The 23998-nt window shown below is 39.8% G+C and overlaps 1 protein-coding gene across 1 annotated transcript in view; it reads left to right on the forward strand.

Moving 5' to 3' along the window:
• me1 (malic enzyme 1, NADP(+)-dependent, cytosolic) overlaps positions 1–23998 on the forward strand; it is a 77259-nt gene that overhangs the window by 47648 nt on the left and 5613 nt on the right. The window contains exons 4-6 of the mRNA XM_005924289.2: positions 8221–8296; positions 10378–10539; positions 16921–17024. Coding sequence (XP_005924351.1) covers positions 8221–8296; positions 10378–10539; positions 16921–17024 — 342 coding nt within the window. The remainder of the gene's footprint in view (positions 1–8220; positions 8297–10377; positions 10540–16920; positions 17025–23998) is intronic.

Raw genomic sequence — 23998 nt, forward strand, 5'->3', positions numbered from 1 at the left:
TATTAACAAATCTGGTCAGTTTTTAAAGGACCAATTTTAATTAGTTGATAGTCCATTAATTTCTTTTCCTGAGTAGACCGGACTCCATATGTCAGTGCATTTGTAGAATATCTTCATTGCTCTGCATCAGTGTAAATCCAGTTTAATTTAAGCTCTGAACTGATTGCGCTGAAATAATAACTCCTTTCATACTGTTATTTTAACAGTTTTTCAAAAAAGCAGTGTTTTTGGTATTCAGTTGCATTACATTTAAATTTGTGGTTCATCTTTGTGTTTTTAACTCTTCATCTCTTGAACCCTTTGGCCAACTGATTAATCTATTCTGATGAAAAAATGGGAAATGGTTTGTTTTTGTTCCTGTGATCGTTTGTTGACCTTCCCAACTTTAATAAAATGATACCTTAAACATCTCAGCCATTGGTCTTTCAGAAATAAATACTCTGAATAAATACTTTGAATCTGTTTTGAAAAGCCAACGATATCAAGAGAATTCAAGCACTGAATAAATATTTTCCAGTGAAGTGTTTTTGGAGCGCCTTAGCTTTTGTATATTTATAGGTTTCCCAATGTGCTAACTGCAGTTTAATGAATATCTACATGTTCATTCTCAATATGTACCCCAGCTATATAGACCGGGACAGAATTTTCAGGCCCCCTTTTATATTTTCCGAGTGCTTTTAAACAGAACAAGAAACTTTTAGGACATCTTCTCAGTTATTTCCATTATTTTACTTTTCATACAAAAACACATTTATTTAACAATATTCAAAAACTACCAGTCATTAGTTCCCTGATGCTAATTGTTAATTGTGTATACTTTTTAATGGCTAGTTTTCAGCATTCTTCTTTTGTGAATCTCTCAAGAGAACAAAGGGGATCCAGAATTGATGGCCTTCTGGCATGGACATTGATCTTCAGATTTTCAGTGGGATTGAAGTTAGGGCTTTGTGCACGTCAGTCAACAAAGTTCTCACTGGCTCTCTGGTTCTGCATGAGAGAGATGTTTCCACTTGTGTATTGTTAGAAGACAGTGAAGTGATGACCCAGACACAGCTTTGATGCTGACTGCTTGAGGCTTTCTTTCAAAATCTTCACACATCCTTTGTTCTTCACAGTTCCTTCCACCTTGATGAGATTCACAGTTCCAGATAAAGCGTTCCCACAGCATAATACTCCCACCTCTGTGTTTCACTGTGGCACACTGTTCTTTGGGTTGTATGCCCATTCCTCTGGCAAGAGAGCTCGTATTTGTTTTCTCTTCAGTCCAAAAGATGCACTTCCAGTATGCATATTCTTTCTCCAGGTTTTCCTCATCGTATGTCATTCATGCTCGAAGGTATTTCTTCTGCAGAATTGAAGATTGTCTTTGTCTGTAACCTCGCAGTCATTCCTGTGCAGGGTTCTAGTAAGTGTCTTCTTTGAAAATACAGTCCTAACTTGGCTAAGTTATTCATTCATGTCTTGGCAGTTGTTCTGGGGTCTTTAGACACATATTTTACTAGTTTTCCGGCTTTCCAGAATCTTTGAAATCTCGGGCTTCCCACCTCTGCCAGTTTTGTTATGTACTGTGTGGGTCGCTTTATGATACTCCAATTCTTGACACTTGGAAATGCTGTAGGAACCTTGTATCCATCTCCTGTTTTTTTGAGCATCAACGATTCTTTTTCTCAAATCTAAACAGATTCTTTTGTTTTTGGCATGATGTCTTATTTACTGACAGTTCCAACACTTGCTAAAGTTTTTTTTTTTTTTTTTTTTTACTGTGTAAAGAGAAGCTGCTTTGAGCACAGCAGTGGTTTGTGGTACAGTATGGCTCAGTAAAAAGCTTAGTTTGTCAAGGGACAAATAGTACTGATCCTGGTATTTTTTGTTTATTTCTGAAATAATTCTGTTATTGGGTGCAAAGAAAAATAATGTATGCTTTCTAAAGAAAAGTAATATGATGAGAAATGTTTGAAATTCGTGGGAAAGATGTTAGAAAAAAACTTTAACAAACATTTAAAATTTTATGCAGGGGGGCTAATAATTTTGTCCTCATCTGTGTATGGAGGATGCAAGTCATTGGTAATTAAGTGCATATGCAGCACCACTACAGTATGTGAAGGTGAAATTGAATTATGTCATTTAATGAGCTAAATGTGTTTTCCTTCTGTACCTCCCAGTGTGAATCTGTTGGTATGCAGTTACTGCTATACAACTTAGATACCTATTCTCATTACATAACCCTTAAGCTTTTGCATGTCAGTGATCTCAAGCAGCTCAGTACTAAATCGCATGACTAGCCTTCTAGTCATGCGATTTACAGTCTTTTGTATATAAAAATAAGCATCTAAAAACTAAAATAAAATTGGTATAGGCTCTAGCAACCCCAAGTTGGATAAGCAGTCTAGAAATTTATGGAATGCCATTTTGACCTGGTGCCATTTGTTTTTATCACAACTTTGGTTAAATACCAAATACAATTTTTGGTGAGCCCAGAATTTTCCATGATGCATATGCATATTACATTATGCACCTACTAGACAGTGTACACAGTTAAGGAAGGATCAGCTAGACTAAAATTCTAAAATATTGTGTATTATTTTTTTTATCTTGTGGCCTAGAGACAGCAAAATAAATGCTAAAAAAGGTGGGGTCAGAAGTGAAACATAAGATTCGGTTTACATAGAGTTCTTTTAAAACTGTGCCCAATTTGTAAAACCTAACTCTAATCTCTAATTCTTCTTTAATACCTTTTAAATAAACTTCTAATTGTTAAATGAATCAGTAGCCTTTATGCTGTGTGTTGTGTGTGTTTGAAGGCTCTGCCAAGAAAATCTCGTTAATTTAGTTTTGAAGTGAAAAACCTGAAGTCATACAGTCACCACTGGATCCTCTCGACTGAATGGACATTTACCTCCTGACTCTGGGCAAAGTCACACTAATAACATGCAGGCGCCATTCAGCTTCAGTTAGACTCTTCAAAGGAGTTTTTAAAATCAAGAACTAAATCCTGTCATAATGTTTTTCCTCAGTGGCCAGAGACAAACCATAAAAAAGTTTTTCATGCTAGATTTGTTGCTTAATTAGTTGTCAAATTCTCATATTGCGCGGCTGTGACCTTTAACATTGTTTTCACACTCTTTCTCAGTGATTTGTGTCCATTGTGTCAGTTGAACCTTGCTAACTGAGGGCGTCCAGCACAGTGAAGATTAAGGTTACACAGCGGGAGTGAAGAATGGTGGCTGGTTTGGTGTGGACACGGGTCAAAGATTGGAGGTTGCTTTTCTCGTGGGGTTCTGGTGTGTTTTGGGGTCATGGTGAAGAAAGCAGCTTTCCCTCCCGACGGCGTCCAGCAGCCACAATCCCTGGGGTGTGTTTTGTATGGGGCTGCAGGTCAGCCGTTGGGTTGTTTCGGCCCATCAGGTTGTTTTCTTTACCTTCTGTGTTCACTCCACACTCTTACATTGGAGGAGCCAGACGTGGCTGCTCAATGCTTTGTGGCTGTCCTCTCATCTAGAAAATAGGGCGTCTGGTACTCATTGTGGTTATTACCGTATATGAGCAGCAGCCAGACACATGCACACACACAAACAGGCACATTAAAAAGCAAACTTTAAAAAAATGGAATATTGAAATCATTTAGTAGAAGCCGAAGCATCAATCCGAGGATGAAAATGTGCCTCTTAACCAGAGATATTTACTCCAGTGGTTGGGAATGGGTCTAAAGATTGTTCAACTACTGTGAAAATATTTTTAAAATGTTGTTTACTTACTGCTTCAGGTGTTACACCTAAACAACAGGAATTTATATTGTTGGAAAAACTACCCATTAAATAAGAATTGAAGTTATAGTTGCCAAGTTATTGTTAATCTTTTGGTGAAAACAATTGCTAAAGTTGCTTAGCTAAAAGTTAGCTAAAAGTTGGAGGAACCGTTAGGTAAAAAGTTAGAGGAAACATTTAATTGTTAAGCTTTAAATTGATAAGATAGATGGCCAGAATGGTTAATTTAAAGTAGGGAACAAACATACATTAGGGCTGATCTTAGCTGTAGCTAGTCACCTACTGAACGGAAGGTTGGTGGTTCGATCCCTGGCTCCTCTAGTCTGCATGTCAAGTATCCTTGGGCAAGATACTAACCCCAAGTTGCTTTCCGATGCATTCATCGGAGTATGAATGTCTGAATTAGGATCACTCAGTTTAGAGGAAGTGCTTGTAAAATTGGGTGTGATTGGGTGAATATGGCATGTTGTATAGAGTGCTTTGAGTACTCCAAAAGAGTAGAAAAGCGCTATATAAGAATCAGTCCATTTAGCATTAATAGTGAAATAGCTAGATAAAATGAATAAAAGAGTAAAAAAGGGTAAGCTATAGGCCGCTAGTTATTCCTTAGCTGGAAATTATGGTAGAAAGACTAAATGTAGATAAGAATAAACATTAAAACTCCAGACTACATAAAACTTTCTATGAAAGGTTGATATAAATATGTATGAGCTATTCAAATAGGAAACGAATATAACAAAAAATGTGGTATAAATACACAGAATAAATAACTGCTGAAAGGTTTAGTTGCAAGACATTTTGAATTCATCTGACAGAGCAGCAGATTTACTTCTTACAAAGAAAGTTTGAAATCATTGTTGTAGGAAAAACAATATCAGTGTTGGCCACAAATCTTTATGGCCAAGAAATTATGCGGTTCACCTTATTTTTTCTTGTTAGCTAAGCAACGATCAAACTATCAGAGGGTGGAATTTTCCTTTACCCTCAACCCAAATCGGAACCTATAACTAGCAGCAATGACTTCATTCTACAACAATGTTCTCACACAAATATGCAAGACACACTCTTTTCCCTTTTGTTTGTGTGTTGATGTCCACTGCACACACAGTTTACAGTACTGTTCCCTGATCTGTGGGTGAAAGGCTTCATATCGTACACAACTCCCTTACAGCTACCATATATTGACAGTGACTCATCCAGCTTGGTTTGTTCATGTAAAATCAGTGTTCCAGATGTATTATCCTAGATAGACAGTGATGATGGATTTAAAACACTATGACTTGTGACATTATGAGATACATTTATTTACTATTCTATGAGCTGTAATCCTGATTAAGCTCAAAGGAGTGGCTCAGGTCATGAGGTCTACAGCTCCCCGGAAAGTACAAAGTGTCAGAAAATTAGTATTGGAGGAAGAGAAATAATGAAAAACATGAACCTGAAATGTTTTTGGTAATATTCAGGTTGACAGAGGTTAGGAATTACTGCCGGCCAGCCTGTCTGCTTTGATTCATTGTATGAAATTGTTTTCCAACAGTCATATTTTGAGGTCAACCTTTCAGCTCCATCACCGCTCTTTTCCCAAAAATTCATCATAATGCTGTTGCTGGCAGTGGCTCATGTCCTCCTGGCCTCACGTAAACACACACAGCAGGCCACTCCTTCTCCTCGCTCTTGTCCTGATCCCTACAGCCCCTTACAGCTGCAGACATTTTGCAGACTCTCTTAATGCGCTGTTTTTGAACCGGCTCTTAAACATTTTTGTGCATAGATGTGCAGATGCGTGCAGATGTGCGTCAGAAGAGTTAAAACTTTTTGAATGCCAGATGTCTGTGGCCATGTCACCTTTATTTGACCTCCAGGCCTCTTTTTATTAGAGGAACCACTGCACTTTTTAAAGGCTTTGCAACAGGCAGTGTCTTAGGTCATTCATGCTCTGTTTGTTTTATTTAGAGCCTGACTGATTTATTATTTGTGTATCTGTTGTCCAATAAACTTTCTTTTTCCTGGACATAATGCAGAAACTCATCCATCAATCCAGGCCGCCTGTCACTGAAGTAGTTAAACAACTTCTAAGTGACAGGGTGCCTGGGGTGTATGACAGTTGTCCTGCTTTTTTTTAATGCTCTGGATGTTGTGGGGCTGTCCTGGCTGATGTTTCTTTCCAGTATGACATGGAGGTCATGGCTGATAGGCTATGCTGTAACTTCAGGGGGATCTCACTCCTCACCCTCTCTGGGAAGCTCCCAGATACTGGAGAGGAGAATCTGTCCAATTAGGTGAACTAAGATTCAAGAGGAAGAATGTGGTTTTTGTTCTGGTTGTAGAACTCTATATCAGCTCTTTGTCCTCTTCATGATATTTAAGGGTGCATGGGAGTTTGATGATGTCATTCTTTTGGCTTCATCAGGTGGTGACTTCTAGCTTACACTGGGGCAGTCTGTAGCTGAGAAACGTGAAATGGTAAGAATGAGAACTACCAACTCCAGGTCTGAGGTTTTCAGCTGGTATAGGGTGGAGTGCTCCCTGGGTTCGGTGTGACTGAGTTTTAATACATTGGGGTCTTGCTCAAAAAACATTTAAGAAAAATATGTATGACGTTTTTTGACATTTTACTTTCTTGCAAACGTATGGTCTCTTAATGTCAGCTTTTGCCATGCTACACAACAAAACACTACTGTCTACACTTGAAGTATCTGCTTCATGGAGTAGTTGCACTGCTGTATAGTAAATCCAATAGTCATGTTTAAAGGTGAGCCCTGTGTGTAGTGGCTATAAAATAAAACAAAGCAAAAAGCCTGAAAACAACAAGTTCAAAAAAGTGTTTTGTGTATGAGCCCGGCCTCCTCGATAACAGATTAAGAAGGACACGTGGAGAGCCTGGAGAGCCAGGAGAGCCGCGGGACTACTGATGTTGTTTACCACGTATAAGCATCTCTTCCATTTAAATGTGGTCATCGGATGATCAGCTACCCTGCTCAAACCAAACACACACATCTTAATTCAGAAGTGGCTAAAGTTTATCCTAAAAGCTGATGGTTTGGTTTAAAAGATTTGCTATTGAGCATGTGGTTTTAAAGCTGTTTAAATTGAATCCATTTTGCTCATTTCCAGGACTCTGCTAGAGTACCTTTGATTCACAATTCAAAATATTGCATATTTATCTTATACTCTGCCACTTTGCCACTAACCCAACCTTCCTCTTATTGGCTGTCCCTGAGTCTGAGCTTTGTCCTCACAGATAATACCAGAGTATTACACTAACTGATTCACAATTAGTATTACGCTCATTATTTGAAGGTGGATCTATCTGTTTATCTACCTGCCTGTCTATAAATAAAACATATATACTCATACGGAAAAGAAATAGTAAAAACTTATATGTGATTACTCATGAAAGTGGCCACTTTCGCATTACTTTTATACATTGTTTTAGTAAGTATCCAAAACATACAAGTTTCATTATATAATTTTTCAAGGGATCTTATATCTGTTTTCACACTTATATGCTTTTCATACAAGTTTCACACAAGACAGATACAAACTTTATAAGATTTATATATATCTTTTCCATATGGGTAGATACATAGATAGAGTTTTAAAGTTTATTTTAAAATAAGGAAAACAACTATATCGAGTGCACTTAATCAAAGCATCTGTTTCAAGGCTGTTCACATGTGGGATATCCACTGAATTTTTAATATAATCTTTTCTGCTGTGTTTTTTTTTCCTGCCATATCACAGCCTTTTTTTTATTTGACACTTTTATGTCTTTCTCTTCATCTCACTCTGTTTTTTCTTAGATTTAACAGCGTCTCATACTGTTTGCATTTTCCTCCTGGTTTCCACCATAAGCACTGATCTGGGATGCTTTTTTTCATTTTATGAGCAGATCCTTATAAATAGTGATGTTTTTACTGTTGTTGGCATACGAGGGAGGTTTTGCCCTTACATACTATAACCAGATGGGTCAGTAAAATAGGAAAGGTACTATAGTGGGACCCCACACACTGAGGAGATCTCTTTATCCTTGTCCCGGAGCAAAGGACATTGATGTAAGTGAGAAAAAAACAAAAAACAAAGACGGGGGTTTGGTAAGGGAGGTAGGGTTGGGTGGGTTAGGTGGACTAAGATCAGTGAATATTTGGGGTCCAAAGCAAAGTCCCTGAAGAAGCCCTGGGCTTAACATTACTCCAATACTCAACATAGTTTTGGTCAGAAGAAAGAAAGCAGAAATGAAATAGCGGTTCACTTCAAACAGTTACTGAGGTAAAGATTTCAGGCTCGTTCTTTAAGCACAAAGTGTTGATGTGTTGCCATTCTTTTGCCAAGACTTTCTTAGTGACATTTTGCTTTGATAGAGTAGAAAGGTCAAAGTTAAAGACTGAGAAAGAGGATTTTCTGGTTAACTGTCTAATATCTAAAAATGTAAAATGTCTGCTTTTCTCTGTTCTAGGGGGCTGTTTATCACTATTCACGACCGTGGTCACATTGCTTCAATACTACAGAACTGGCCAGAAAAGGACATAAGGGTAAATAACTCAAACATAAGGTCAGCAGTGATAGAGTCATAAAAACACTGATGCAAAAATTATTTAATTATTTTTGGTGATCTTTGGCTCAGGTCTATTTTTCTGATGTCTTGTGGTCACCTGCTGTCATGTGTTCCAGATAGAGAAAAAGTCTGGTACGATTGTTATTATATTCTTTTGTTCGCACACAACGAGACCGGGGAAAGCAAAACTGAAAACACTAAGACTATCAAAGTAAAACAGGAAACACAAGAGATGCGCAGAGACACAGACTGACACTGAAACAATCTGAAGCACAGACATGATAACATCCTTCTACTAGACGTGACACAAGGAACACAGGGGAAGCACAGAGACAGAAACCAAGAGACCAGAAACTATAAATAACAATGAAATCAGAGACTATTAATGATAATTCAGAACATAAAATGCTGGGTCACAGACCCAGGGCCATGACAGTTTGAAATGCATGGAGATTTACAGCATAGCAAAAAACCACTACTTTCAAATGTGTAGTGCTTGTGTGCTGTGTTAACACTAAGGGGTGTGAAAACAGAAAGAGAGTAGTGCTGTAGTGTTGTGGTGATTGATGTAGAACAAGCTAATGGGTGGTGTGTTTAACTTTACTCAACTTGAAAGCCGGCGAAGTGATTACCAGCTGGACGGAAGAATACTGGTGACTGAAATAAGGCAAGATGTGAAATATTTACGAGGTATGGAAATGTGCATGACCATGTGTCAGCTACATTGTGTTTTATATGGAGATTTCATGATGAATGAAAGATGGGACTTGACATTATTACATGACAGGGTTGTGAAGCTGGGAAGTATTGGCTTTGGTCCTTTTATGCAATTAAATAAATACTGACTGTTTGCTAATGCAAAGAAAAGAAAATACTGAACCGTTTACTAAAGTATACTGAAGGTGTTTCTTTTAAAAATAAGACCATATACAAACCATAAGATGGTGATATTTAATGGTGAGATGCATGATTATCCATTTAATACAGTATGACTACACTAAATATTTCAAGATGATTAGAGGAGCTCTCTCTAAATCCAGTAGTCTCTGGGGCTTGGAAGACTTTGGCATTGATTCCCTTGACCCCTCTTACTGGCCAATTTCCCAAAAACCTCAACTATTTCTTTAATCTTGTGTATAGCACAACTATGTGCAAGTCATAATCTAGCCATATTTAGAATGACGACACCAGAAGGCATTCTTGGCATGTCAAATATACCTGCAGCCTCAGCCACCTGTTCGCAGCTGTCAACAGCAGGGCATTTACCTCGGCACTGACATGCCGCCTCTCGTTGTCAGGGTGGTCTTATGATAAGCTCGCCTAATATGCCCTACTTTAACAGAGGGCACGCTGGAGCCAAGGTAGCCATCCACTGACAGGACTTGGCTGCTTTTCTGTCACATATTAGCAAGTGATAGAAAAAACAAGCTGCTAATGGTATTTAGTAAGGGTGCTGTGGATTTTAAATTCAGAAAGCTAGCGGCACTCTTTAAACATTCAGATTATGGGAGAAAAAGGCTGTTAAATCCTTGGGCCAGAGTTTTCTGCGTCATAGCAGTGCTGGAAAAAAGAACTGAAGAAAAAACAGAAAAACGCTCCAAATTAGGAACATTTTGCATTAAACTGTTCTGCTGCTGATATTAAACATTACACAACTGTTTTATATATATATATATATACTGTGGAAACAACCCACTGAGAAACTTATCTCTTAATAAGTAAAGTGACTTGTGAGTGGAAAGCCAGGTGGTGTAGGAGTGCCTGGCTCACTCTGAGGAAAAAAACATGTTTTCTGGTAGTGGGGTGGACTTGTATTGATGAAGAAATTTGGAGTTGAAACAAAATAAGGCGAAGCAAAGTCATTTATTTAATCAGATTTAATGTGGCTAGCAAGAATCTGATATCCCCAATACGGGAAAAAAAAGGTTTGAGTGATTTCTTCTAACCAGAATGTAGCTGAACCACGCACAGATTTTTAATAAAAATAATAAGATAATAAGATCTCTGGTGTGACCTCTGTATGCTGTTTTTATGGCTGACAGTTTAATCTATTAACAGGCTGTGTGCGTGACGGATGGAGAGAGGATCCTCGGGCTGGGGGACCTCGGCTGCAATGGCATGGGAATCCCAGTTGGCAAGCTGGCCCTTTACACAGCCTGTGGAGGTATGCCACCACAGCAGTGCCTACCTGTCATGCTGGACGTTGGCACAGACAATGAGGTAAGAGCTGAGCTCTGAATATGACTGAGTCCCTACAGCAGCATCTTTTCTATCTTTTCTGGTACTTTTATAATACTCTACTGAATTGAAAATAACTTAAACAAACAGACAGACATGTTGATTTGTGAGCTTTAGAGGTACTGCGAGGTGCATTTTGTAACCTTTGAGAGAGATATTTAGTATTAAACCCTAAGCAGTGCAAAATATGGCACACTTGGCTGTCTACATGGTTATGATGAAGAATGACTTCTGTATCACGGGCTCATTAAGTTGTTGTCTCTTGAAGTATCTTGTATCTCTTTAGAAGTATTTGACCTCTTGAAGTTGTTTTCGTTTGTGGCCATGGTGAAAAACATCTTTTAAACTTCTCTCCCATGTCTTTTATCCATAAAGCCCAAGATTGTTCATGTTGGTCCAACAGTGTGGGGCTTTTACAGATTAAATTAAGGTATGTTTTTTTCAGGCACTAATTCAATAAAATAGCCTTGGGCTAGAGCGGTTAATCCCCCCATTGGTGGGCAAGACTAGAAGTCAGCCGAGAAAGGAAAACAAATCTCACACTTTACAACCAGGAAATACCCTTTACCTAACCAAGGCTAGCAGCTCCATTGATGGGTGCCAGTTGGGAAAGCACCTTTCCTCTTTGCCAGTTTGTGGGAGTAGCAGCCAACAGAGCTGTAGTCATCCATCTATGGACCCTGTTCTGCATGTCAGCAGCTCTGAAAGACGATGCAAACCGGGCATGGAGCACGTGTTTGTGTAGCCTTAAACAGACTAAGAATAGTCTTCGTGTGCTTCTATATATACACAACTTTTGGCCTTGGCTAAGGGCGTGGCACACTCAGATGCTTGTGTGCCCAGCACAGCTGAGATCCATCCGTCAGTAGATATCCTTCATTTTTCCAAGACCATCTTTGGATGACTCAGTCCTGGGCTTTAGTTTCATTCCAAGCAGATGTCTCAAGTGGATTAAGGATGAGACGTTTCAAAGAGTAGTGGAGTGCGCAAATAAAGTGTAGGAAGAAATATTAAGCAGCAGGAAGAAATTCAAAGAGCAGTAAGACTGGACAGAGGCCAAGAAAACCTTTGAGAACATGCAGGTGATGTCTTCTTTGATGAACTGTAGACAACATTTTCTCAGTGCAGTCGTCATCAGAGAATTTAGGCTCACAGCAAAAATCCCCTGCATAATAACAACAAAAACACTGCTCTCTTCCTAGAAACCTCATAAAAAAAATATTACATTAGTCTTTTTCCTGCCATTCTAACTGGAATAAGTCATTCTTCCAAGTCCTGCACCTCAGTTCTTTATCTTTATAAGCCTGCTCTACCTTTTGACCTTTTCCCGTACTGTCATCGCTACAGACTCTAGTTTTCCACATTGAATCTTCTGCTCTGTTTAAGTGATGTTATTTTAGGGTGATAATACTGTCTGCGGATCTTTGGGTACATGACAGCAGTTTTAGACATTTATGGGCATCACAGCACAGCTTTAACAGGTCTTTATAGAATGATCCATACTTGCTCTTATCCCAGAGTGTCTTTTTACCTCATTCCAAAACAGTGACACAGTTTTTTGACTGCTTAAGTATGTGCCATCTTATAAAGTTCTTGTCGTACAGTGCTAATCTCAGTTCAGTTGGATGTTGATTATTTCAGAGATGCTTTGTTAGCTTGTACAAAGAGGAGAACTCAACATATCTCATATTTATATGTTCAGACTATTTTTATGTTTAAGATTGAAGGCCTTATGAAACAGATGGATTTTTTTTGAGTGTTGCTGCTCCATGTTGAGTCACATACACTGATAAATGTATTGCTTTTTCAAGTGACTTCACCACCACTGAATATTAGATTTATATTAATCTTCTTAAATCTTGAAAAGGAGCTCAAGAGTCTTTCTTTGTCAGCACATTCCTTTAATGTTGTGTTAGATATAAGATTTACTATACATGTCTGACACTCACAAACATACAGATATATATTTCTGCTGCTCATTCAACCTATGCATAGCTGTACAAGAGCTTTTGCTGTGGTCTGCCTGGCCATGGGTGACTTCCATTTTTCTGTTATTCTAAAGAGATGACAGAATAAATGAGACGTAATAGGATAAATAGACTGCTATGTGAGTGTGTACATGTGTGGTTCTTCAGGACCAGTTTGATATGGAAGGGAGGCTTGCCTGCTGCCACTGGTAACTCGCTTCACTCTGCAGGAATGATGGGAGCAGATGGAGGTGGAGGGCTATGTGGTAGTGGTAGCACTCGCTAATTATTAAAATGGCTGTTATTATGGGATTATGTGTGTCCTTGAGTGGATGTAGGGGTAGAGAGAGGCAGGCATCCATCCAAACAGTCAAGAATGCAGGCCCCCACAAGCTAGACATACCTCTGTTTTTTCTTTAAACCAAAAGTTCACATTTTGTGACACTGACTTATTTTCTTTCATGCCAAGAGTTAGATGAAAAGATTGCTGCCACTGTAAGGCCAGCAGCTTTACTGTTTAGCATAGCTTAGCAAAACCAAAGCACGTCTCTGTCCAGAGGTAACACAGTCAACTCACACCACTCCAACACCTTACATGGTAATCCGTACCAGCGTGTAAATTTGGTGTTTTAATCTGTTTCCACCTTTTCTGCTTGAGCTAAGCTAACCAGCCTCTGACTATAGCTCCATATTTGTCTTGATAACAAACATCAGAGTGGCTTAGACTACTGTGGGGCGTAGTTCTTCTTCCCTTATCTCCTTTCACTTATTTAATCATTAGTTATTATTAATCTCTGGCTCTCTTCCACAGTACATCTTTTGTCCTGTCTCAGTCCCCTCACCCCCAAACTGGTCATGGCAGACGGCTGAGCCTGGTTCGGTTGGAGGTTTCTCCTTCCCACTGTCTCCAAGTGCATGAGGATAGGGGGCTGTCTGATATTTGGACTTTCTTGTTAATACTGTATTCCACAATACAAAGCATCTTGAAGCAACTGTTGTTGTGATTTGAATGCTTTATAAATAAAACTGAATTTAACTAACATTATATTGATAGTTTCACCTTATGAGAGGTGCTGAATCTAGCTATTTTGGTGGGCAGCTAAAAACCCTAGGTGGGTGAAAAAAATGTGAGTGAAAAAAAGACCAGAGGTTAGAGCAGCCAACTAGTATGGTGGAGGTTTCCTGTATCATCCCTGAGATGAGTGCTTTTTGTATATAATCCACGACACAAATAAGGATTGTAAAACAACCTACAAATATTAAGAAGCCTATTATTAAGAACTGGAAGCCAAGACTTTTTCGAGTGTTTTTTTGCAATGTTTTTTCCACAAACTCTCAAGTTTTCAAACTGTCCCAACATCTCCCTCTGTATATCTGTATGTCTCTGAGCTTCTGTACAGCAAAATCATTGAAGCAACACGATTGTAAACTCATGTCTTCACCACGGCGCAGCGTACCAGTTTACAAAAATCGAGAGGTGCACGATTGGCCAAAGCACAAAGATTGTGGCGCGCAACACAGAATGTGATGCCAAATTCGGCACACGACACGGCGAGCACAATGGCTCCATTATTTATGTGTTGCAGCTGTATGTTGCTTTCTTTGGACTGAAGGACAGCAGTCACTGCAGGAATTAGAATGCACTTTTATTCTTTATATGTTAGATTTAGTTGGCCTGGTGGTGTGCTGGTTAGCACTGACATCTCACAGCAGTGCTGGTTGTAATCAAAACTGGAGTCTTTCTGTGTGAGGTTTGCATTTTGACTATGTACTCCAGCTTCTTCTCACAGTCCCAAGACTTCCCCCAGTTAAGTGGTGATTCTAAAATGGCTGTAGGTGTGAGCGACTGTTATGATAGCTTGGCGACCAGTCGAGTGTGTACCCTGCCCTTACCCTAGAACAGATGGGATAGGCTCCAGCACCCTCTGTGACCCTGAAGTGTTTAAGATAATGGATGGATTGTGAGGAAGTGTTGAGCCCGCTCCTCCTAATAACTAGAACTGGACTAATTTATGAGCATGCTTTGTAGCTATCTTGCTATTATTTTTTAAGCAGCACATGTGTGAGCTGTGTAAACTATAGTGAGACCCGGCAATAAAATATCTGTATCTGGACAGTTCTTATTGCTTTCTCGCACAGAAAAGATGCGAACAAAGCAGCTTGAGCTTGCAGGGAGAGGGTTTCAGAAACAGATACACAGCATGAAGGAAAGTAAACAGTTTCTCCAGTAGTCTCATTTTTTTTTTCTCTGCTTCACCCTGTTATCTCCCCTGATTGTGTCTGTCTGTCTGTTTCTGGGTCTGACTCATGCTGAAATGAGAGTGTGATGTCATCCTGAACAATATGCTGTTTGTGCGAGTCCTGGGTGGGCTATCAGACTTCAGCGCTTGGGTGTCTTCTGGCTCAGACAGGTAGAAGATGTGCAGTGTTAATGTTCAGTTTTGTTTCACCTCTTATTCAAAGTTTAATGTTGTATGCGACACGTATATTAAACTCAACTAGGCACAACAAGTCATTTGAATATAGATCTATATTATTATCTTGAAGTTGAAGTTTTTAGTGTGGAAACGAGTGAAATAGGAGCTCCTGTGTCTCACAAGCACAGACTGTAAAGCCATACACGAGGACTAATCCCCTCTGAGAGAAGAGGGCCTGTGCAGCTCAAAGGACAGCTTAGCCAATCAGCAGCAGATAATCTGGGACAGAAAGACAACTCATGTCAACAGTTCAGCACAGTGTCAACGGGGTCAGAACACTTGAAAATCACTCACGACTTCTTCTCTTTCACCTTAAAAAGCAGGGGTTTGATTTTTTTGCAGTTACTAAATGAATTGAGTGACACAAAAAACTTTTGCTGCTCCCTCGGATATCAGGGATATCCTCTTGTGGGACCACATGAAAATGTTTTGCTTGTTTTGGTTACAGTTGAACTTGGCCACCACTGCCAGGAAATGACTTGTCAACTTCAAATAAATATTGTCTTAAATAAGCTTTTTGAGCTGTTCTTGGACATGGTGACTATTGACCCTGCCATGGAAAGGTGGCTTCTCCCTTCTCCAAGCCGCGTTGATCGTAAAGCCACCCTTTAATTATCCATTTCCATAAGTAAAGGTCGTCTGTCCCAGCGAGGCATGACTGCACTGTGGAGCAGTTCCCCCAAATTTGGTCATCACAAATGAAGTCAGTGTTTATAGAGTGCAGCATGTGTAGATTTAGCTAGAAATTGTTTTTTGTATTATTAGACATTGCATGTGACAGGTGCACCATGCTGGAGGATGAAAGACCTGAATTTGTGCTTCAGGTTGTGTTCTGAAAACACTTGTTATCACAGGATATTATTATTACAAATGTCTTAAATTTTAGTTCTCTTCACCCATCATTATCTATCATCTGAAGCAGGTTGTAGATCAAGCCAGAATGGTGGTGGGTGTAACTCAGGCTTAAGTAAGCAAAACTAGATAGCTATCGTTTGCTGGACGACGAGATACAAAAAACAAACCATTAATGATAAAACGGTTTCTCACTGTCGCCATATTGGTATTGAAATAGACTTCACAAATGGGGGAAACAAGACCATGAAAACAAGGACATTGCAAGCTGAAAAGTCGTTACCCAATAAGCAATTTTTTTTTAATCTTATTTTGTATCGAAACACATTTTGTCATATTTGTTCTTAAAAAGTACTACTTTACACATTTATTTGATCATTTACAAAATGAACTTCATGACCTGAAAACTTGCAACTGAGCTCATGAATTCTCCTGAAGAGTGTTTACAGAGGTTTTCCTACCAATTAATTTTTGTGACAGACATGTGAGCAATTGTAATTTGTTTCCTCCATCCCTGACCATGTCAGATTTCAGGTGAAATATGCCCTGATGCATCAAAGCAGACTTTGTGGGCACTCTGTCACTCTAGTGAGGAATTTTGGTTCACCTAACAAACAACAGTGTCCCTCTCGCTCCCCGTCTCTTAAACACACACTTGCTTTTATCACTTCACTCAAAGGTCAAAGGTCAATCCTTCATTTCCTCAGCCTGAAGGGTCCCTTTGACTGTTTAGTTGCTGTACATTTAGAAAACAGGTTTTTTTTATAGCTCACGCAGTCACACGTTTACATTCTTAGTTTCATTTGTCTCTACCATCAGTTGTTATCTTTCATTGTAAATGATGGAAAAGTGGAAATTTTTAATTGGATTCACTTTACAATCTTTAGTTAAAAAAACCCCAAAACTACTGCATAGTTTGACAAAGAATAGGGTAAAAAAAATAGGCAATATCTCTGCTTCTGCAGTATCAGTTTAGGAGTGCTATTTTGCATAGCTTCAGTCTTCCTAGGATTTTTACGTTCCTCTCTCATGTGTTGCCCTTTCCTCTCCTTCCTGTGATTTTACAGGCTCTGCTGAAAGACCCTCTCTACATTGGACTGAGACATAAGAGAGTGCGAGGCCAGGCCTACGATGACCTGCTGGATGAATTTATGAAGGCTGTATCAGACAGGTATGGTCATATTTACCTTCAATTTATTATTTGCCCACTTCCTCTTTGGGGCCTGCTATCGCCATTTCAGCGCGCTGCGCTGTTAAAGGGAAAACGTTAAGCAGTTTAGCATGGTCGGTGCATGCTTTACCATGCAGCCAAATTTCATGGGGTTCAGGGGTCTGGAATTTGAGTCACATTGATTCACCTTCTTTGAACTTTTCTGAAGTTTAGGTTGCTAAGAAATATTCATCAAAACTCTTGCTTACTGGCTGAGTGGTAGCATTGGCTTATTGAGAAGTGATCAGAGAGTCAGTGAAGCTTTTTATTTTATTGGCATGTTTCTTTCAGACAGATGACTGAAACCAGCTGACTAGCTATTGAGTAGGCAGCAACTATTCTGGACCTGTCCACAAACATTTGTTTCTTATTAATAAATCAAGATCGAGCTCTTTTCTTTCAAGGATAAAGGGAAAGCTTTGTTGTTTGTCATAAATTGGTTTATACTAAATGGTTGGAGAATGTGACAAAGAATGTGAAAGACGCTCACACAACTGGTGGAGACCTCTGGTTTGTGGAGGAATGTGCCTTTTCTGTGTGTTTACCCCAGTAATCCAGTGCAGGGAAAGTATCTGGTCGTGTTATTCCCAATCAAAGAGAATTTGTAATTGAGATCTGTGATGTCATGTTGACATGCAAAACCTTATTAGTGGTTAGCTTTGGCTTCTTTCACTTGGAGCCACAGTAAGGCACTGAACTATTTAGTGTCTTATATGGTCACTTACTTGATTTGTATTATCAGAGCTAAAGTTTATTGCTTTTCTGACCTAAAATTATTGTGGACGTGCTATTGCTTCTTGTTGGGACTGGTACCTCCTGTGTTTACTGGAGTCTCAGACATGTCTGTGTACCATGGAGCCATTACAACCACACACACACACACACACACACACACACACACACACACACACACACACACACACACACACACACACACACACACGGCTGGTAGAGCCTCATCCTAACCCAGGGAGGCTGGAGTCCAGAGGGAGAAGTCTGGGTCTGGGCCTCCTCCAGCTGGCAACAGCAAGCCACGACTCTAATAACCGGGTAGCTTCCCAAATACAGGGAACAGCAATGCTTTTTCCCCAAAGGAGCCAGATTGGCGGAAAATGAATAATTATGGGCTCAGAGATTCAATGAATGATTACAGCTCTGCAGTCTTTTAAGTAATATTCATGTTTAGTTTTCTAAGAAACTAAACGTGAACTAAAATACTCCAGATTGACTCATCATCAATAAGAAGTCTTTTTAATCCGCTGTTTCAGGAATACTTCTTAGTTCGAAGGCAAATGGTTGGTGATGCAACCCGCTGTTTGATTTCAGGCCAGACTCCCAACTCCACAAAAGAATCAGGTTCAGTGGTGCTTTTGTCTGCTAGCAGAAATGAAAGTAATTATCTCATAATCTCATTGCTGCTGCACACACCCACAGCACAGGGTAAGCCACAGCTCTGCCGAGGTTCGGAAACTTTGAACTTCACATTTCTGCTCAGCATTTTGATATTTTACTTCAAACTTAGAAATCCACTTTCATTTCATTGCAACCATCATTGCAGCGCTACAGGTTTTTTTCCTTAAAAAGCTGGAAAATGATTTAAACTTTTTTAGACTCAAGTAAAAAAAGAATACCATTTTAAAAATGGCCATAAAAAGACCAAAACATAGGCTACCGGATTTAAATTTCTCTGCTTTCTACTTAAAGGTCAGCTCCTTTTGAACTACTGTGATTATTCAGGTACTGCTGTTACTTTTAGATGGCTACCTGCATACTCTGGTGTACCCTGGATTTCTTCCACTGTGTCAAAACAGTGCATCTCAATTTAAATATTAGTCCCACAGAGCCAAGTTTGGGGCAAACATCTTTTCTGTTGGATTTGTTAAGAATTATCTCAATTTTTTAGGTTGTTCTGTCTGTGGGTCATAGCCGCGTCCCATCACCAGTGGTGACCACCAGCACAAGGCCACGTGGGGTTGACACAAAAGAGTATCTTTGCCCTTTGTGCAAGTTTGTGGTCTATTGTGAAATCACAGTTGTCCACAGTGGTCTGAATGAGACTAGAGAAAGTTATCCAAACCCAGAGAGGTCACAATAAAGTGTTCATTACTTTAAAAGATAGATTTGGGCAAAAAATAATAATAAATAAATAAAAATCAGATGAAGCCAGTGAGATAAACAAGTAAATGGAAATTGTTTGATTTAGATGCCATCTGTGCCATTTTAGTATTAGACACAGGAATTCAAAAAGGAAAGGCCTAAAGTAAGCTGTATTCAAGAATTCTGTCCTGTACTGGACCAACACACTGAGATGATAATGAATTATATTAAATAATGTATAATTAATATAACAGATAGCCGACTGAAATACTCAATTCAATTTTATTTATATAGCGCCAAATCACAACAAAAGTCGCCTCAAGGCGCTTCATAGATACAGAGAAAAACCCAACAATCATATGACCCCCTATGAGCAAGCACTTTGGCGACAGTGGGAAGGAAAAACTCCCTTTTAACAGGAAGAAACCTCCGGCAGAACCAGGCTCGGGGAGGGGCGGGGCCATCTGCTGTGATTGGTTGGGGTGAGAGAAGGAAGACAGGATAAAAGACATGCTGTGTAAGAGAGACAGAGGTTAATAACAGATATGATTCAATGCAATGCACACACATCCACATCTGCTTTGTGTTGTCACTGACGCTGTTCTTGCTGCGGCTGTCCTTACCTGATGTTTTTCACATATGCTTAGAGTGAGAGGAGATCCCAGAACAGAGCCATACAGCCAAGCATAAATTATTGCAAATGGGGAAAACAATTTTCCTTTGATTGTTTCAGTTAGGGTGACAATAATCACATAAAAGTTAGTTTATGGAAAGTAAAAACAGACTAATAACCAGAAGGCGTGGATCGTAGGAGGGGGAGAAAGACAATGGATAGGCCAAAAGTATTTGAGCTCGATTTGGAGACCTGCAAGGTGTGCCCAAAAAAGTTTTAGGGCCCTACCTGGAGACTCCTGTATGAAGAAACCATGCAGAGAGCTGAAAGAGGAGAAATCAAAAACACCCTAGGTGAATAAATGTCATTAAAAGACCCTTGGAGGCCAAAGTACTCTCTGACATACTGTATAGTGTTGTTCATTTCATAGGAAGGGCTGTGCTATATTTTACAGAAATAGACTTAAGGGTATTTCATGGATAATTCTGACTAGCATGCAAAAACTATAGGAGTGCAATCAAATGTATTAAAATTTTTGAAATGAGAGACTAAGGATCAGCCAGACAGACTGATGGATGTATATATGGATAAAAGGACCAACAGAGGAAAAGAGAAAGAATGCAGAATGTGCCTTTTTTTTAATGACGGCTCAGGGATTTGAGGAAATAATGTGTGCTGAGAGATGCTTGCTCTCTGGAGAGTGAGAAGGGGCTGGGAATTTATTAAGGCCTCAGCCACAAACCCCTGTAGGGACGGAGGGAGCAGACAGCCGTGTGTGTGTACACAAACACACGTGTATGCACACTGGTTCGACAGCTGTGTTTGGACAGAGCACCGTTGTCCGTGACCTTCTTTGCTGAGGTCCACCTTGGCTCTTGCAGCCATCATGAATGCACCAAAAGAAGTTCAAATCTTCTCCTCTGATTTCAGTCTCCCCCTCCTCGACCAGTGCGAGCATAAATGACTTCCACCTACTTCCTCTTAGTGGAGAGTCAAGTTTCATTAAGTCTCAGATGAAGCCAGATCACATTTCCTGTGGGAGCTGGGTCACTCGTTAACTCCTCAGAAATACAGACATAACACCAAACGTCTGAGTGATTCGCCACATGGGAATGCGTCTGTCGGCTCTTGTCTCTCTTTTTTTATATACTGTCAAACATTAATATTATTGTCGTAAGCACTTACTCTCAATATATTAGACTGCTTTCGCAGTAAGTGCCAAGAGACTATAAAATCTGAAAACAATGAGCCTGAGAGTCTTTCCTTTTCTTTTTCTGACAACATTTTGTCACAAATCACAGGGAAAAAAAGGTTTTAAGTAAAAATAGGACCTATTTTTTTCTAATCCACTAGCTCAGATTCCTGTCCCATGAAAGGAAAGCTTGGGCTGTAGGCTTTACTGCCTGTGTGGTTGTTTCCTGTTTTTATACATTTAAATTGACTAAAACACCTGCTTTCACATGATCATTTATATCGTTGAAGTGGAGGATGAATGATTGGCTTACACTAAAAGCTAGCACTAATATAGCAGAATCTTCAAATAAGCTTTGATAACCAGTTTTCTCAGTCAGCATCAGAAACCTCTAAGAGCATAATCAAGGAATAAAAGAGACAACCAGTGGTGTAGGATAAGGATGGTATGTAAAATTTGAGGGCTGATGACTGTCCTTTGCTTAGTCTTACAGTTGAAAATGATGTATTGGTTTAAATAAAACAGTAACTTTCATATGAAACTCTATACCAGACTAAACAATGACTATGTGCCACAAGTTGCTGTTAGCTACTGTTCTGGTTCATGGTGTTAAAGTCCATCTTTTGTATACAGTCTTTGGTTTCAGCCATAGGAGAATTGACACTTTTCACTGTCTTGTTTTACATTCTTAAACAGCTGTTTGATTTTTCCTACCCTCTGTCCCATTTTGAGGGCTTTCCCACGAGGCCCTTTCTGGTACTCAGAAACTCTGTGAACAGACACCGCTGTTGACAATGCAAGGCCCCAAGACCAAACGTGACCTTTCACCCCTATCCAGAGAAAAAAAAAAGTCACTGTTTTATATAATGTAGATGAGCATCAAGTCGCAAAACCTCCCAGCAAGTCCTGTTCTTCATTTTGAATTGTAAGGTTCTTACGCACTACATTTCAGCATTTCAAAGCTGAACTTTAAAGCAATAGTAAATGCAAGAAACATATAAATTATTTTACAGTATATTAGTAGGATTCATAATTATACTTCATACAAATAACTGTAAAACTAAATGACACTGAGATATTATCAACGTTACATTGACCCTTTTTTCTGTGTTGTTACCCAGGCACAGCCCTGTAAGTGTTTAAAACAGTACACATTAATTAAAACAACATGTGAGTTGCCCTCAAATACCAGCTTTTTCACTCCTTGTTCTCAGCATTTACTACTCTCCTGTTTCTTTTTACGGCTCTTTGTTCCAGTGCTGATGCCCACTGACTGTTTCATTGATGGTGTTACTTAAGTTTAAAGTGGACTTGAATGACTGATTAATTTAATTGCTGCCAACCCGTAACAACCGATGCCACAGGATCCACAGTGGAACCTTCTGTTTAAACGTCTGCATTTTGTTTTTGTACAATTACGGCTCATTCTGCGTTAGCACAGCCTGTGCACCTCTCCCCAGTTGTGCTCAGAGATTAATGCATTTTTCACAGCACAGTCAGGAGTATGGTGAGTGTTTTTTCATCCTTTGGGTGGGCCTGGGCTTGGTTAGGTTTCTGCCCTTGATACTTTAAAGCAGACATAAAAGCAAATCCTGCTTCTTTGTCCAGTTTTTTTCCTCACTTTTTCAATTTAGTTGGAAAAGCAGTACATTGTCAGGTTTCAGCAGGTCATCAAGAAAAAAAAAAACAGATTTTCACAAATGGCCTCCAATGTGAGCTGTGTTTTAAGCAAGGCACACAAATACATGCTGTCAGAAACACTTCCCCTATCTTTATTGGAGCAGGAAGATGCTCGTTTCTTTCTGCCACAACCACAGAGAGTCAGTCTGTAGTTTATGGTCAGTGAATGCACATAAATATGCGTGTGTTTCCAGCTTAGTCATTCTGAAATATCTCTCAAAAGACCTGTCTTGAATTCAGATCTTGAATCCAGATCTGTCAGCGCTTTGACGGTTTTGCTGAGAATAGTTGCATTGAGTGAGCACTATTATCCCCTCACAGAGGACTACGCTCCCTCTGCTCTACGTGAACTGGTGTGACCTCTCCGGCAGAGAGTTACACCAAACCGTACCAGAGGGCGCTGTGCTGGCGATTGGGCAAGGCCACATCTATCCTCGCCCGTCGCCTGTCTCCTTTTTCCTGAAGCCCAAACACAATGAAAAGTTTATAGCTCCCTTCTTGGCCTCATTATCCCTCCTCTTTGCACAGGCTCTCAGTGCTTTAATGCTGCTCACTGCTTTATAGAAAACACATTTCTCTCTTCAGCACTGCTGTAGTCTTGGCAGTAAGTCAGCTACACTGTCAGTCTCTACACAAGACATTGGTGGCTGCAGCGAGGATTAACACTGACCAAGGAATGGCACTCTCTCACAAGGACATCAGGTTTTATTACAGCTGAACTCAGGTTGCTTCTCATGCGTTCTTTTACAGCCTCGCTTCCGCTCAGCTCCATCCTCCTCCGTCCTCCAAATCTAAGCAGTTTAGCAGCTACTGGAACAAGTGGGAAACAGCTTTAGTGAGACGTCTGCGTAACAGCGCAGACAATCTCACACCTTTGTGGTCCGAGATGGGAGTTTTATGAAATGACTGAAAAGGGAGAGAAAAAAGAAAGTGAGGAACTTGGATTTTAAAATGTCTGGCCTCTCTCTCTGCTCAGTTCACTGACAGGGCTGCAGGTGTTAGAAGAGACTCGCTCTGTTTGCTTGGCCTGTCCCCAATTTCCTCCATCACTCAGTTGCTGAAACATGAGCTCTGCTTTTCATACGGGTTTCGGACAAGCTCACCCTTTCCTAATGTTCCTATGGTCTTGAAACTGACTTAGAGCACAAACAGTTCTCTGCTGTTCTTGAATACTCTTAGAGAGTCACATAACTTAAAGCACTTTGATGCAGTAATCTCACACATCTTTTGTTAATGTGAGAGTTTCAAAGTCTGCTGCAGGGTCTTACTTGTAATGTTACTTGGTGCAAGGCTTTTCTTCAAAGAGAAAAAGCTGCATGTTTGGAGCTAGTGGACATTCATGGATAGCAGCTA

Source organism: Haplochromis burtoni, unplaced genomic scaffold (genome assembly GCF_018398535.1).
Source record: "Haplochromis burtoni strain Fernald_Lab_line unplaced genomic scaffold, NCSU_Asbu1 Contig_76, whole genome shotgun sequence".
Classification (NCBI taxonomy): Eukaryota; Metazoa; Chordata; class Actinopteri; order Cichliformes; family Cichlidae; genus Haplochromis; species Haplochromis burtoni.